Consider the following 18,631-nt stretch of genomic DNA (forward strand, 5'->3'; position numbering starts at 1 on the left):
CTTTTCTGAGTGCAGTGGAGATGTGAGAGCTTCATAATGTGAATTGCACAGTGTATGAAATGGTACATTGTGCAGTACTTTCTACGTTTTCTACTATTTTCTAATAGGTAAAAATAATTAGTACATCTTCCACTGCTGCATTTGTGTGAGAGTGTACAAGTGGAATGGCTCCGTATTGTACACTCTCTGAGTTAAGGGTTTTTACAGTGGACCAAGATGTCCCCTCTTTGATCAGAAAAATGTAGTTACTGCATGTACTTTCAGGATTTAATTTGATAAATGTATATAATGTAATAAATTAATAAATGTAGTTACTGCATGTACTTTCAGGATTTAATTTGGCTGCTGCTCGAGTCATTATTCTTCTGTAATGAGGCGACTAGACGAGCCTAGTGACTTTCCCGGCGATACAGCAAATGGCAGATTGGTTACTAAACGACTGCTGCTTGTTTTAGGAAGCTCTCCACTAGCGATGGTGGTTCAGGAAGACACTTCTTGGCAGGAAGGCGGACACACACACACACACACACACACACACACACACACACACACACACACACACACACACACACACACACACACACACACACACACACACACACACACACACACACACAACGAGAAGCATGCCAGTACTCTCACACATGCACATGAATGCACTCAGACACGCACGCATGCATGCATATTTAGACACACACAAAATGCATTTACATTATGCACATTTAAACACTCACTCGCTCCCTCTTTCTCTTTCACACACACACACACACACACATACACACACTTTGGCCTGGAATCTGTATCCTCCAGATGGGCAGGAGACCCAGTCAGCCAGCCTATGGGACGCTGGAAACATGGAGCACATGAACTTCTGTGTGGGTGTGCGTGTGTGTACAGTATGTGCGTGTATGCGTGCGTGTGTACAGTATATGTATGTGGTGTGCATGCATGTACGTTACCCAAGCAGCTAATACAGGTAGCAGCTGGTGTCTGTCAGGGGACTGTCTGGACCATCTTCTCTGCTCCACTCCTATATTGACACCTTTCCTTCCTTGACCTCCTCACCTCTTCTCTATTCACCTCTCTGTCTTCTCTCCTCTCCTCCTCACCTCTCTTCTCTCTTCACCTCACCTCTCCTCCTCACCTCTCTCCTCTCCTTATCATCATACATCATCTCATTCTGGCCAATCACAATTTGCGTCCTCACTTCTTCAATGTTTGTGTTTACGCTGTATTCTTGACAAACTGTCAGGTGAAAGCATGGCAACAAAGATGATCAAAAAAGTCAATGACCCATGGGGGTCCCTGGACCCCACTTTGGGAACCACTGGTCTACACCTCCTGCATGCCTTCCGTTCCGTGACTACCTGAAGTAGCCTACCACTACGCTCCATTCAATTCATTGGAACATAGTACAGTACAGTAGTTTCTTATATGCAGATCAAATGTCAGAAAAAATAAAGAGGGAGAGAGTCTGGGAGAAGAAGAGAAATGGGAAAAGAGAAAGGGATAGGGGGGATGAGAGAGGGTAGTTGAAAGCGCCGTTGAGTTCAAATAAACAAACAAACAAACTCTCGGCTTGCCCTCAAATCTCCTGTTACCATGGAGATTCCACTGACGAATGACGATTCTGCCTCCGTTGGGAGTCTGTCCTGCAAACACATAGGGAGAGCAAGGGAGAGAGAGAGAGAGAGAGAGGGGGACAGGGTATTGGAGAGAGAGAGAGAGAGAGAGAGAGAGAGAGAGAGAGAGAGAGAGATCTCTAGCAAAGACGAGATTACATATTTGGGCTGTATTCTTGACGGCTGTGGGTGTCGCTTACTTTTTTGAGGTAATTAGTCAGGTATGCGGGTACTGAGGGCATTGAGGCAAAGCCTCATTTACTATTTTGAATGTCGATCCCATTTTCAACCCTGCTGAGATAAAGACCAATAATAATAACCTGATGAAGGTACTTGCGCCTAGGGGTGGGTCCCGAACCTACCGGAACTAACACGCATGGGTACCGGGTACCCATAAAAAACAGTTTGGCGTAAGTTGAACTGTTTTTTATACAAAAGTATTTAAATCACAAGTGAATAAGAAGAGGAGTGGTGCATGTCTACATGCCCAGGATCGGCACGCTAGGGTTCATGTGGTTTAACAACAAACACATAATTTGTATTCATAGAACAATTGGGCAAACCTCACATCTTTGGTATGCGGGGGGTGCGCCATTGAAGGTGATAAGTCACAATACCTGGCCAACGGATAGGCATATACTGTAGCAGAACAACAACAGGGCACCAGAAGTATTAAGCCAACAATGTTACGAGCAAGCTTCAAAAACATTTGAAAGTGTATTTTATGTGAAAACAAGGCACATTTACATCCACAATACTTTTAGGCTCAATTTATTCCTCCTTTATGCTAGTTTTAGTACTATGATAGCACATTAGCACATGCACAGAAGATGAATCAAAATACATTCTTCCCTTAATTGCAGCTTATCAGCTGTGCTGTCAATAGAATTGAGTGACGTAAAATGTATATTGTGATGATTTTTGGGTTGTTATTGATTCAGAAACGTTATTCATTTATATTAAAAGATATGTTAGAAAGGATTGTGTTATTTTATCTGCCACTCTGCTAATTAATTAGAAATAGTACCATTTGTATCACAGTGACAGTAATATGGCCAATGTAATATTTCCTACACAGATTTCTTTCTTTCAAACAAGATTTTCATTGTTATTTATTTTTTCAATAGGATCAATAGCTTCCATTATATAGCATGCTAACTTTCCAGGAATAGAAAGCCTGCCGTTTCTATTAGCTTGGATTGGAGCACCAGGATCTTTGCACACAGCCCCCATTTACCTCCAGTCAAAGTAGGATTTTCAAAGCCTTATAAGTCTGAAAATACGAGCCCTGTCTTGGTGATCGGCATCCATTCAAGGTTCGGATGTCATTTGTGCTTTTTTTTTTTTTTTTTTTAAGATATTTTTTTGCGGCTTACACCTTTTATTGATTTTTGAAGGGACAGACAGTAGGCTGACAGGAAACGGGAGAGAGATGGGGGGATGACATGCAGTAAAGGCCGTGTCGGGTCCGGGAGTCGAACCCGCGGCACACTGCGACTGGATTACCAGTCCGGTGCCCAGACCGTTACGCTACGGCCTGGGCCGTCATTTGTGCTTTTGTACCGCATCGCTCCCGACATGTTAACGTTTCTGGTGAAAGATAAACAGCGTGAACTAACGCTAATAATAGCCGATTGTTGCAATGATGGTCTCCAGGCTGGGAAACAGGAAAAAGCAAAAATAGATGAATCCCCCTGGCATGGTTTACCTACACTCTGCTGCCACCTAGCGTGGCACAGAAAGACTTAATAGGGTCGTCCTTTAATTATTATTTTTTATTTCAAGCTATTGGTGGTATGTTAACCCCTCCCCCCCTCTTCCCCTCCAACCTGTCACCCCCACCCCACCCCCCCCTCTGTTTGTGTCTTCTCTCTTCACAGCAGTGTCATTCATGAGACACAGCGCTTCAGCCTTTGGATTTGCCGTGAGTTCCAACTACCTACTTCCCCCTCCATTTGCACTGATCAATTAGTCATAAGTTTGGTCTCTGTGATTTATTAACGTCAAACCGGGTGCAATGGGTGCCTTTGTTTCCTTGGTAACAAGGCAGGAGCAGGGAGCTCAGATCGCATCTCCCCAAGGCACCACTTAAAGACCTGGAGCCAGGCTCAAGATTTATTTATACTTAGTTGCACGACGGTGTCGCTCACGTGAGCTTGTAGATCGGCTATCATCGGTGTGTGCACAGGCAACTAAGTGTAACCCAGACTGCAGGTTGATGTAGTTTTGTAGTTTTGTAGTTTTGTCATTACGAATTGGTCAGACCCAGTTGTATAGTAGTCCATCACCTAGGGCCACAAATTCAAAACTTTGAATCCAAAAATCAGGATTGGGATCACTCTGATATCCAATCAGTTCAGGAAATCCAACCCGAACTGAACACTGTTGCAGTGGATTACCAAAGCAAAACACACTTTACAATTAATTTAAAAATATGATTCTACAGTATACTGTAGATAAGATGGTAAAGGTTGTACATTGAAATAATACATCATTATTTTGTACAACTTTTATGGTTGATAACATATTCATTTTTATCACTTTCTGTATGCTGAGGGCTCAAACAGCGTATTCAACCAAGAGTTTGTGATCATAACATTATTATCAGCAAAATCATTCAAAACAGAAATCCTTGAATGGCTCTAATTTACTGCCTGGCTCCCTTATTTTGCTAATCATATCCAATAAGTGAAAATAGGTAGGATTAGATCACTGATTAAGATCTTCTAATCTTGAAAAATCTGAATATGGATCAAGGTGATCCTATCCTGAATTTATTTGAATATAGGATTTCAAAATCTGATCCGATCAGATAGGGATTCAAAGTTTTGAACTCCAAACAAACAAAAAAGGCACATTTCAGGTTCACCTTGAATTGCTCCAGAATTTTGGTAAAATGATCTGCAGGGAGAGGAAGTGAGTCATGTGAGGAAATGAGTCGTGACCCCCAGACATTCCAGATGCAATCACAGTGGGATGGAAATGAAAACACCTTCACATAATGTCCATAGGCCATTATAAATGTGATTACCATAATGTAATTAAGATACGTTGAATACTGTAATCTGCAGGCCTGGCTAGCTCTGGATCACATCATTATTAAAGAATGGATTTAATTAACAACTGCAATATACCATAGGTTATATTATATATTTAAAAAAGAAGAGATGCAACATTATACATCATGGTGTATGCCTGCATAATAGAGACAATTTCAGTTTCATGATTTCTTACTGCATGCTGGATGCTCTCATTATCATAACACCAGGATCTCATGGTTATGCATTTACAAATCTTACAGCTAAACTCTCATTTGCAATGAGGCAGGTGTGTTTTCTTTAAAAATAGACTTAATCAAGGTCCCAAAACAACAGAAAGCATTTCTTTTTTTTTAATACTGTTTTTATTAGGCATTTTTTGTATATGACAACTTATATGACAATCTTTGACAATAATAATGAGTTAAACAGAAAGCATTTCAACAATTTCACATATAGCCTGTAATTACCTACAGTCCAGCAATATCCACCTCCCTTCTTTAACTGTGGCACCACATTACGATGATTCATTCTTAAATAGGACCAATTAGAATGTTTATGAACAAAGACCATATGGCAGCACTTCTGTGTAGACTCCTGGGTCAGCTATCAGAGTATTCAAAGTTCCAGTAAAATATTAAGATGGCAAATGTGTTATTTCTTTCCCATTTCCCCCTCTTTGAACAGCAAAACTGCAAAAAATTATATAGTGATTGATTAAGTTACAGCAGTCACTACGTGGTATACGTGCAATACGCACTGTGAGTAGGGCAACATGCCAAGGGGGGCAAAAAAAGTGAAAAGTGCCAAGCCGACAATCATAACAGTTTTCTCCGTGGCTCGGCGGCGTAATAACGCACACCCAGGTGTGCGTCATCACAAAAGGCGAAAGTAGCCGATCTGCATGAGATAATGCAGCGCTGTCGTCGCTGTCGTCACAAATAATTATGCGAGAAGGGCAACCAAATTCGTCAGTGATGTCCCTGTTAAGTTAGAAATAATGTCAAATTACTGTATGCAAATTAACGTAACACCCAAATGCATATTGTCGGGCAGAAACCTATTTAATCTTTTAATTTCCTTTCATAAACGAATGACCCGAATTTGTTGTTCAAAGATTTTTTTAAAGTGAAAGTGGTTAAATCTGTCTGGCTTTTTATGAATATTTAACCAATGAAAAGTAATAATCCTAGAGTACCATCTCATCAAGATATAATAAAATAACAGTGATTCGGTTCTCACATATCATTGGAAAAGAACCCCCAAAATATGTAATTGCAACTTTGCAAGATAGTTGGAGTTATACATGTCTGTTAATAACACAGTATCCTTCGTCATTATCAGTATATTATATATTTGTTGTAAGATCTGTTATGTTCTGTCATTTGTTCCTATGTTCCCGTCTTTGCTGTAGTTCGATGCCACGCTGGACGTGCTGTCTTCCATCATTGTGCTGTGGCGCTATAGCAACGCGGCCGCTGTGCACTCTGCACACAGAGAGTACATGTGAGTACCAAGTGCGGTGGTGGTGGCATGTTTGGTTAAATGTCTTTGGGAATCATTGAACGCCACAGATGGTGAAAGATAAATCCATATGTCTCCCAGTGGCTGTCAATCGCCCGGACAAGAAAAGTGTGAACAAATGAGAAAGAATATGGTCAATGGGATTCAGATGTGTTCCCCTGAATCACTCCCACCGCCACTGAACGACAACAAATCTGTGCTGATTGTTGCCGCAGTCTCCAACGTTGCACCACTGATAGCAAAGTGACGGATCATTTGCAACATAGCACACATTTTGACTGAATATATATATATATTTCATGCTATTTCATTATTATTATTAATTTGTATCTATTTATTTGTCATTTACTACTGTGACCAATTGCAACCTATGTTGCATAATCTTCATGTTGTTAACTAAACAATTATTGTAATGTTTTTAGATCATATAGTTATGACACGAATACCATGCACAAATAGATTAGTGTTTGACTGCTGGAATCTTTTTTTTTCTTTTTCTCGTATTTACAGCCTTGGGACATATATAGATATATTTACAGAATAACCTGACAGATAATGTATTGAAGTTGCTTAATCTGACTGTTCCCGTAAATCTATTCAACTGCTTCGTACCTTCCAATTGTAGAGTCAGACAAAAAATACAATTCAGTCATATAACGCACAAATAGATCAAGACCAATAATATCTTGCAGAACATTATTTATTTATAAAATGTATGAAGTGTAAATATTATCTTTGATCTTGCCATATTCAGGCCAGCTCTGCTTAGACAACCCTGCTCAGCACATTAGCAGACAACCATTTAAGAGCAGGGAGATAATACATTTATAACCCATTCCCCTCCACCTCCCAAGGGGACAGAATCCTTAGGGAAAGCATACTGGTGGTGCTGGGGTGGGGGTGGGAGCAAACAAAGTGCATACAACATAATGGCAACACTGGCAATACAACAGGAGGAAGTGCAATGAATCAGATGAGCTTAAGTAGACCGTCAATTGATCAGCGTCACATGCACTATACATGCAGCCGCTACACCGGCCATCCTGGCCAAACTGCACCCTCTTTACAAATGCTCACACATTTCTTTGTCTGTGAATGGAATGGCACGTTTCTCATTTACAACTCAGTTGGCGAGGTTACACCTCTCTGTTCACGCTGTCCAATCTTGTCAATCCCATTCAATCCATCAGCGAGACCTCGGCCAGTTCATCAGGTACCTGTCAGGTTGTCTTACAGCAGTCGCTCTGCTCCGCTCAAAGCTCACACACAATAAAAATGCCATTCGTCAATCACCGCACATAAACGGATTGATATTGGGTGAACTCGAAAAACGTGCTTCTCGGAGCACAGGTCTCCGTCAGGGCAGGTAGCTTATTGTGGGCCTCAATGTTTCACGGAAATCCGATCATGATTTGAGGCATTTTGTTCAAAATGGGACAATGTTAGCCAATCAGGATTAAGGATTCTTCCTTGGCCAGGGAATGTGCTTGCAAAGTTTCATGCCAATAGGCCCTACGGTCCCTGAGATTAGCCCACAGACAGAATGACACACAGACAGACAGACACAGAATAGTATAAAATAAGCTTGTTGGACCCCTGGTCATGGGGTCTAGGCCATGCCTTCGACATGAGGTCAATACAACAAATGTATGACTACGAAGAGGAGGATGTTTGAATGAACTGATAGATGACGTTTTTTGCCCCTTGTCCCTTTGACCAGTGAAGAGACAGAGGTACAACTTGACTGCTCAAAAAAATCTGAATTCAAACACGCTAAAATATGTTTTGTAGCTCAAAACGCTCAATGTCCCCTGGCTGCAGTGTTCCACCTCGGCTAAATCACTACAGTATATGAGGCACTGGCATTGTATCTACATTCTGTACTGAAAATCTGTCAGTGTAGGAGATGAATGATCTGGCAATGGGGCTGCGGCAAATAGCCACATCTTGTTCAGCGCAGGAGAGTGTAAAGTTGAGTCCTACTATAAGTCATAAAATAAATTACTGTAACCCTCCCTGGCGACAGCTCTCTCACTGCTGTCCAGATGCAAAGACAAATCTCACAAACAGTATACACGTGTACTTCTTGCACACATTCGATGTGTGTCTAGCATACTACATGCTTTGAGAATCAATAGGCTACTATATACACATGTGGACGATGTGTGCTCATTGCATGTAGTAGGCTACTTAAGCTACTGCACGCTTCACACACATTGCGTAGATGAATGATATAAAAACACATACAGTACCATCGTTCCTTAACACTTAATTAACTGCGACTTAATATTTATCCTGCTGTTGCTCTAGGTTTCATAGTTGATCCTCTCAAGAGCCACCAGATATATTCCGTAGCACATGTCAGTGTGGGCTGTTAAAAAGCAGAGTGTTTCATCTCTTGCAGTAGAGTGCTGCAGCTCAAGGACATGCTGACACCATTCCGTGTGTGATGTTTCAACTGTTTGTTTTAAGTCCACAACATAGACCCAGCATATACCAGCAGTGTTCGGTTTTATGTGGTGAGGGGGGGGGTGCCTCTGCTTGTCATATCCTTCCCATCTGGGCAATTGTATTGCTGGTAGGGATAATGTTAATACCCCTGTCAGACTGAATTAAATGCCTGCTATTTCCTTTTCAGAAATATTGACTGGCTGATATGTTTTATGTTGTATAAATGTATTATCCAACTGTATGTTGGATAATATTACAATTCCACAATTTACGGTATGTTAACCTCATTCCTTTTTTTAAACACATTTAAAAAAAGTGTAAATTTTTTTGTGCTTTACAAATGGAACACTGCCTATACCAGTTCAACGATAACAATGGTTGGTCTGCTGCTACTTTGATGCATAGAACTTAAACATCAAGTTCAAAACATAAAACATGGATTCTGTCTTTTTTGTGGCTCACATTGCCAAACGTGACTGACTTGCAGTTAAAAGCTGGTGATATTAGGTTACTTTGTTTGGGTCTGAACAGAATGTACAGAATGAAGTGATGAACCGTCCTGATACTGGGTGTACCGTAGAGAAGGTACAGTACAGAGAAGATATGATGTCGGGGCAATAAATAAACGCTCTGGAGTAGTCCCGATCATGTTTTTTTGCTCCCGATCCAATTCCGATCATTTGATTTTGAGAAGTACCGATACCGATCATTCCCGATCCGATCTTTATACAATAGAAAATATCCTAATGAATGTCACTCTAGTGTAGTATTGTGTTGCCTTTCAATAATTGAAAGGCAAAATGTGACTATACTTTTATTAGAATGACTGTCATTGTGGGGTTTTTTCTTTCTATGGAATCATAGTAAAATAATGATTGGTTAATTAGAGTCAATACAGTTCTACAGCTTATAGAACTGAAGTCAAGTTAAAACTCGCTACTACAGACACCTATGCCATCATACATAGTTGGGTTGCATTTCCTTTGTTTTCATCATAGGTGTCTTTCACGCCTCTGAGTGTGACTAGTCTTTGTTTGATGATCTCTGACTGGGACCAGAAGGAAAACAACTAGCATAAACACAACAGTTTTTACAAAATCTCATTGCTTATACATCTTTCTTTGATATTTATTACAATTTAAAATCCGATCTTTTGAAAATCATAGTGATCGGAGCCGATTTCCGATCAGGGACAACGCTACTCTGGAGTGCAACTGGCAACTGCCTCAGTGTTTCGGCTTTGTAATTGTGGCTTTTACACTGAGATGCCCTTCTAATGTTCTGTTACCTGTGTGTGTGCACGTGCGTCTACAGAGCCTGTGTGGTCCTTGGAATCATTTTTGTGCTCTCCTCCTTGTGCATCCTGGGAAAGGCCATCCACGACTTGTCTATAAAGCTGCTACCTGAAGTGGTAAGAACGCACACACACACACACACACACACACACACACACACACACACACACACACACACACACACACACACACACACACACACACACACACACACACACACACACACACACACACACACACACACACACACACACACACACACACACACACAAAAACAATGTTTGAGAAGACATTCTGTTCATGGTTTGTTAGGTACATACCTTTTATAGCTTTCTGCTCTACTTACAGAAACGTCAAGAGCTTTCACAACACGCGCGCCTCTCTGGTGGTCTTATTAGACAGTACCTTTTACATAGACTGTTCAAGGCAGAAATGTTTCCACATCATTCCACCTCACTGTTCTGTATAAATCTACAGACACAGAAGGTATGGACACAGAATACGTATGGTAGCAACCACAACAGATACATAAAGTATACACTCAAATGAATAGGGCGATGTCTAAATAAAGAGTACATCTTTAGAGTCTGTAGGCCTAATGTGTGAAATAAACAAGTAGTAAATGGTTAACTTGAAGGCTAATCTACAACTGTCATCTCAAGCTGTGTGTGCATGTGGGGGCGGCATCCGTTCACAGTTCAACGTTCAGGGTTGTACTTTAGGAAGGTGCAGTTGCCCCGGTTTGCTGTGGTTCTTATCAGTTCTGTATTATTGTTTAGGCAAAGAAGCAGACATTCCATATGTTATCACTGCTTATTACACGGCTTGGTTGAATGCTTGATTCTGATTGGTCAAACGCTGAATTCAGTGGTGTGTTATTTGTGGATAATGACCGCTCCACTCTATAACAGACCGATGCCTAATCAAACCCTCAGAGCACCTGCTTTGCCCTGCTTCTTTACTGCTGTTTCCAACATGACAGCCATGTAAACACACACACAATGTCATTTACAGCTAAACATTGCTCTGAAAAATGTTTTTGAAAACATTTGAGCGAGACTACATAATACGATACAGTACACAAAAATGGATTATATTTGATCAACTGGGCAGACGCCGGCCAGCGTGACACTTATGGAATACTTGTATTACTGTAAGCAAGGAAATACCTCGTTTGGTGTGTTTTGGGTCAATGTATTAAGTAGCTAAATAAGTGGGATAATGTATGGCTGAGTGGTCATTGTTGATATATAAATCAGCTTCAGGGTAATTAAGCACCTCTGCTTGACGTCGGTGCTTAATCACCCTGCCATACATTATCCCTTACATTACATACACGTTATCAACAGTTATCAGGACGTTGGAATATGGCCAATATGGCCATATTGTCCATACCATGTCTATTTGTATGTCTCTAAATGTTTTGATGAATTGAACAATGTGGACCCTGTTGTAAACAAGTGTAATGCTTAATTGGGTCGTCCACTCACAGTTGACAGTCTTTGTATTGAGTTTGTGCTTAAAATGTACTGTAAATTCTACAAACTGTTAATAAATATTTCAATCAATCAATCAAACCGGCCCAGGCCGTAGCGTAACGGTCTGGGCACCGGACTGGTAATCCAGTCGCAGTGTGCCGCGGGTTCGACTCCCGGACCCGACACGGCCTTTACTGCATGTCTTCCCCCATCTCTCTCCCGTTTCCTGTCAGCCTACTGTCTGTCCCTTCAAAAAAAACAATAAAAGGCGTAAGCCGCAAAAAAATATCTTAAAAAAAAAAAAAAAATCAATCAAACCAACGTTGTTTTCAGAAATGGCGCTCGGCTGTGTTCACTTGGACTGCCCGCATGGCAGTGCGGTGCAGACATAACCTGACTCCGCCTGCCACCATCTGGCGGAGTCAGGTTAATGCTGACATGTTGGGGGCATGGAAAGGGGGAATAATATTTCTAATATACTATTCTGTGCCTATCGGTACACAACTCGAACGGCGCTGAGTCGTCTCTGGTGGCCGTCGCAACGCTCTGGAGTCGGCAATGCGACTCGCTCGGTGGTGCCTCACGTCGCTCAAGGTCACCAGAGACCCCGTGCATCTGTCATGGTCATGGTCACAAAAAGCAAGCGCTCCCTAACGTGTCAATAGTTTCACTTCCGTGTTTCCCAGTATGTGTGATTATCACTATTGGCTCTATTCCAAGGTCCTGATCACAGACATATTCTTGATTATAGGCTGATAACATTCAAAATTTCGAAGCAGGTGCATGCAACCAACAAAATACTGCACACATGCACCACCACCAGAGAAAGAGAGACAGAGAGAGAATATAGGAATGCAGAGAATCAGATCGCTAGTCAGAGGGAGAGACATAATAGGTCCTCTCTGGTGCCATGGAACTCCCCTGAGCCCAACCCTGCCAGTTGTGATTAACATAACGGGACAACTCTCCAGCCGTCACAAACTCTGCTTCCTCCTGTCTTCCATCTCCTGTTCTTTCCTCTTGCTTCTTTAAATTTAAGTGTCCATATTCTTCCATGGTTTATGTCTGTCCGTAAGATAGCACTACGTACATCATTTTTTTTTACATCGGCTTCTACACTACAGTACTGTATGCGTCTGTACTCAAATACCGTTTTGACTCTCAATTGCTCTACTATTCTTTCTTTTCCCAAATATAATTCTGGATTTGCATCATTCAGCTTCTCCAGTATTCCACTTAAGCTCGGTTTACGCGCGCGCACGCACGCACGCGCGCGCGCGCGCGCGCACGCACGCACGCACGCACGCACGCACGCACGCACGCACGCACGCACGCACGCACGCACGCACGCACGCGCGCGCGCGCGCGCGCGCGCGCGCACGCACACACACACACACACACACACACACACACACACACACACACACACACACACACACACACACACACACACACACACACACACACACCTGTCTGTTCTCTCGTTAACTCACTCACCTGCTTGTCTGCTATGTCGGACACACTCTTTGTCTTCATTTCATTCTATCATTTTGCTGTTCCCATCCCCCCTAATGCCTTTTCTGTCTCTCTATCATGAATTGTACACTTCACACACCACCCATCCCCCCCCTCCCCCCTCTCACTCCCCCCATTTTGCGTTCTGGGCTTGTCTCCAGAGACAGAATAATAGTTCACCGAGGTCTTCATCAAACAGCAGTCACAGGTGATTCATCATAATATGATGAATCACTTGACACTTGACACGTACTGTATATTATACAGTACGTGTCAAGTGACCTGTGTGTGTGTGTGTGTGTGTGTGTGTGTGTGTGTGTGTGTGTGTGTGTGTGTGTGTGTGTGTGTGTGTGTGTGTGTGTGTGTGTGTGTGTGTGTGTGTGTGCGCGAGCGTGCGTGCGTGCGTTCCCCTAGATAGAGGGAAAAAAAGTTGGAGCAGGGTTGAATGTAAAGCTCATTTCATTACCCAACTATCAGTCAAATCTCTGGTTTCTACCTAGCTTTTCATATTCATATATGTTGAGACCTTTGTTTTTGAGGAGATTTGCCTTTCGAATTAACTGGTTTACAAAACACAGACTAAGTACAGTACCAGCAGTAGTGCACAGCACACAGTTATTTCTAGTTAAATTATCAAATATGTCACTGTGTGGTGAATAACATGATTATCCCCAATTGTCTTGAGTTTCTCTAATTCATTGATTGATTGTGATAAATGGGTAACACACTAACTAAGTAACCTACAGTACTGTACTTAAGTACAATTTTGAGCTATTTGTACTTTAATTGAGTATTTCCAATTTCCAATACTTTTAGCGTAGGCCTACTTCTACTCCACTACGTATTTGAAAACTTAGTTAATAACTACTTTGTAGATTTTGATTATTATTACAAAATATATAACAATATATATTAACCACTTCAACCCTATATATACTTAGCACTAAAAGCTCTACAAGCATTTGAAAACATTTTGCATAATGAGTACTTTTTGATGCCAATACTTTTGTACTTTCGCTGGAGTACATTCAGCATTCTGGACTTTTATTAGTATTTCAATATTGCAGTATTGATACTTTTACCTAAGTAAAAAAAGAAAAGCAGTACTTTTTCCACCACTGCTAACCTGTCTTGTCTCCTGTAAGAAGTGAGACAGACAGACAGGCGCAGAGTAAAAGCAGGGGGAAGAACGATGTTGGATTCTGATTGGCGTCACGTCCCTGGGAGCACTGCTGCTCTCTCATGGCAAGCTGTCTGTGCCTAGTGCCTGATTAAAAAGCCGGTTGAGATTGGCTTACCCAGCCGCTGCATGGGTGGGGGACCAGGCATTATGCATGAACACTCACACACACACACACACACACACACACACACACACACACACACACACACACACACACACACACACACACACACACACACACACACACACACACACACACACACACACACAGGCATGCAGACACTTGTGCACAGGCACAGACGTGTCAATTCACAGGCCCATTGATGCGCATCTACGCACAGACACACACAAGCGCATCACAAAAGCAACAAAACCAATCGCATGGAAGCACTCAAAGAGACGGACGCACGCACGCACGTGCGAGAGAACATGCAGTGACACTGCATGTTCTCTCTCTCTTTCTGTCACTCTGTCTCAGGTCAGGGAGGGTAGGCTGGGTATTATTCAAAAATCACACCCGTGTGAAGTGAGTGGTGCAACTCCGTGTGTGGGTCCCCAGGGGGTCCTTGGAACTTCCAGACCCACAGGAACGAGCCCAGGGCGCTGGCCCGGTTCCGGCGGGCCGCCCGCGTCCGAAACAGTTGAGAAACAGAGTTACCGTGTGGGGGTCCCCAGGGGTTCACTGTACTGTACTGTACTGTACTGTACTGTACTGTACTGTACTGTACTGTACTGTACTGTACTGTACTGTACTGTACTGTACTGTACTGTACTGTACTGTACTGTCCCACCCGAGGACCATCTTCTCCATAAGGAGCTTGAGTCCAGCAGTGGTGTTTTAGTGGATTTCAGACTGGATGGAAACCTTTTTAATATCAGGAGGCTACAGGCAAAGACTAAACTGTCCACAGAGCAGGTCATTGAGTTGCAGTATGCAGATGACTGTGCTCTTGTGGCACACTCCCCACAGGACCTCCAGTCCATCCTTGCTGTGGTTGTCAAGGCCTACAGCAGGATGGGGCTGTCTGTCAACACCACCAAGACAGAAGTGGTCTGCCAATGGAGCTCCAGTACCCACACACCATGCCTGCCTAGGGTTGGGATTCGTTAGGATTTTAACGGTTCCGGATCCTTCCCGGATCCCTCTTAACGGTTCCGGTTCGCTGAATGCACAGAACAGTGGGCGTATCCTCCCCGACACCACACACTCCTTTAGGTGGGGTGACGTCACCTCAGGCTCTGCTTGCATGCATGCACATTGCACAGACACAGCGGAGCTAAATGACGACTGATGAGAACCGTTTGGGGAACCGTTAATAAAACACTACACACACACACGTGCGACTACACACACACACGTGCAATACCGCATGCACATTGTACACACACGCGCGGACATTGCTGGCCATTGTTGGTTTCACGCATGCGCACACCACTCGTGCTCAGGGATACATACATACATACAGGTACACACACAGGTACATGTGTGGACATTGCTGGATGTAGGAGTGGTTGCACCACTCAATAATTTTCAATACCGATAATAGCCTTGATACGGTTCCTGAATCTAAGATGTACAGATATGCCGCCGGATGTGTATCTGTATACATCCAATGAGGATGATAACAATAATGTTCACAGAGATGACTGTGACCCTGTCACCCTGTCCACGGATGTGTCCATGATTCTTTAGGGACATTTCAAGCTTTATATTGTGCCTTTGTCTGGAAGGTACAGAATGCTCTTTCCCCACCACTCCTTTCTATGCTACTACCTCTGCCCTGTCTCGGCTCAGGCCAATTAAAACCAATAGTGAGGTGGACTGGGGATGGATGGGCTTTCTGCTGTACAGTATGTGACCTATGACCTTCCCATCACTAATAGGTCTCGATCTGACCTTGGGATGTCCTTTCTTTCTTTCTCTCTCCCCCTCCCTCCCCTTTCCTTCCTTCTTTCTTTCGTTCTTCAGTACAGTGTATTGTCTAGCATTTCTTCGTGCAAACGGAAAAATAACAATATTTCCCTCTGAGATGTGTGGTGTGTACCGTTCAGTAACTTCCATCTTTGCTATTCTAAAATCCACAGCCTCTTGTGGCCTATTGCCTTATTACCCAGTGTTGGTGTTGGCCCAGCCGGGGTGTTTTCTGGTCTAGAGGGGCGAGTGCCGGTCGAAAACAGGCGGTGGATCCAATTGGTTCTACCCTCCCCTGTATAAAACGTCACCAAATTTGGAGTGATTGGCTATAGCGAAATACAAGGAAGTGGGCTTCCTATGCAACATTTCCCAATGGGTTTCCCCACGCTTTTCTTTTTGAGCCAAATGCAAATGAAAATAAAAGCCTACGTGCAGAGGCTAACCCACTGCATAACTTCACTTTTTCCTCTCCTCTATCTCTGACTCTGTTGCTGTCTGTCTGTCTCTCTCTAGGATGATTTTCTTTTCAGTGTGTCCATAGTGAGTGGCGTCATATGTATTGTGCTGGCCATTGTAAAGTTTATGCTGGGCAGAGTGCTGACCAGCCGGGCACTCATTACTGATGGTAAGACACACACACACACACACACCTCCCGTTCCCAACATGATTGTCTGAAGCACGTGTGACACAGTGTGTGCGCTTGTATCCGCACAGCATAGGTACAGGCACATGCACTTTACACACTGTACTGTTTATCACAGACACATGTAAGCATTGATGAACAGACGCACACATGTACGCATTGATGAACAGACGCACACATGTACGCATTGATGAACAGACGCACACATGTACGCATTGATGAACAGACGCACGCACGAACAGACGCACACACACACCCCAATCCAATAAAGTTGAGCTAGCTCTTCTTCGTTGGATTGATTTCCCTCAGGACTGTTCACTGACTGTAGGCAAAGACCTTCTTATTGCGCGCTTTCATAACACGAGATAAAAAATAAAGCTTTATAAAACATAAAGTGACCATAGGCCTATTGGCACGTTTTCTCATGCCAATAAAGCCCTTTGACTTTAGGTGTGTGTACACACAGAGGCATGCAGATACTCATGCACACGCTTGTGCACAGACGTGTCAATTCACAGGCCCATTGATGCGCATTCTCTCACACACACACACACACACACACACACACACACACACAAACACACACACACACACACACACACTAAATGTGTACATTTTGCTGTGTTGTAGCGTTTAACTCCATGGTTGGCGGTACTATGGGGTTCTCCATCCTCATCAGTGCTGAGGTGTTTAAGCACCATCCAAATATCTGGTACCTGGACGGAACCTTCGGAGTTCTCATTGGACTCATCATCCTGGGCTACGGTATCAAGTAAGACATACACATACACCTAGTGTATAGGGCAGTGATTCCCATGGTGGGTCGTGAGGCTGAGGGGGCCCTAAATAATTGGCAAAACACGTAAGATTTTACTAATAATATAACATTTAAGAGTGTCGTGATGCGTTTATGCCTGACAGTACTTCATTAGACCCCTGGTGGTTGTTATGTGCAATGACGTCTTCCCTTTGTATTTAGAGTTTCTTCCTGGAGGCTGAAATCTTGACACAGCGCACAGTCTTCTGTGAAAGCATGCTGCGCACCGAAAATAGCAGATCTACAAGCTCACAACAAGTGTTGTGAGCTTGTAGATTGGCTATTTTCAGTCATTAGTTATTTTAAGATGAAACAGTATTTGACTAGCAATATAATACAAGTTTAGAAGCATCTTCCAGAAATATGAATGGTCTCAGCAATAAGCCAGATCAGGTACAGGTGTACCTGCTCTATGGCCAAACATTGCCTGGTCGCACGTAACACACAAACGAAAACAAAAGTTTGTAGATTGATTCCTCTCCCTCGCTGTCGCACCAAAGTGCCACCTCGTTGAGCTTTGCCTGTGTATTTTGTCTCGGTTAGCGAGGAGAATCTGTCGGGCAATGTAATTTCTTTAAATAATTGACTAAATTGATTAGTCTGATTAACCATTTAAGCACTATCCACTAGCTATTATTTTAAACATTTTTTAACAATAAAACCAATTTAAATACTGGTAAATTGTTTTTTCTATTTATTATTGAATGAAAATTGATTATAGATTTTTAATAATTGGTTAAATTGATTAGTTCAATTAACTGTTGCACCCCTCGTTTATCTCACCATTTATTTTTCTTGAGCTTTTGGTTTCTGTCCCTCCAGACTTCTGATGGACATGGTTCCCCGTGTGAGACAAACCCAGAACTACGAACGCTTTGAGTGAGACACCTTGGAACAAGACACACACACACACACACACACACACACACACACACACACACACACACACACACACACACACACACACACACACACACACACACACACACACACACACACACACACACACACACACACACACACACACACACACACACACACACACCCCTGTACCCTGCCCTACCTGTTCTTGTCTTACATACTGTACAGTATGTACACATTTCAAATCCATCTAGGCATTATGAATTCACAAGCACATCCATACACACA

At 42.8% G+C, this 18,631-nt stretch overlaps 1 protein-coding gene across 1 annotated transcript; it reads left to right on the top strand.

Annotated features, from left to right (window-relative positions):
* Positions 1–854: 854 nt before the first annotated feature.
* On the top strand, positions 855–18,365 carry LOC310867604 (transmembrane protein 163a-like; the record flags this gene model as incomplete). Its single annotated transcript, XM_083777719.1, has 7 exons — positions 855–879; positions 3,503–3,546; positions 6,075–6,166; positions 9,950–10,046; positions 16,535–16,646; positions 17,296–17,437; positions 18,305–18,365. 7 exons carry the CDS (start codon positions 855–857, stop codon positions 18,363–18,365), a joined length of 573 nt encoding a protein of 190 aa, XP_083633845.1.
* Positions 18,366–18,631: the final 266 nt, after the last annotated feature.

This window comes from Protomyctophum parallelum, assembly GCF_964188405.1.
Source record: "Protomyctophum parallelum genome assembly, chromosome: 12".
Taxonomy (NCBI): domain Eukaryota; kingdom Metazoa; phylum Chordata; class Actinopteri; order Myctophiformes; family Myctophidae; genus Protomyctophum; species Protomyctophum parallelum.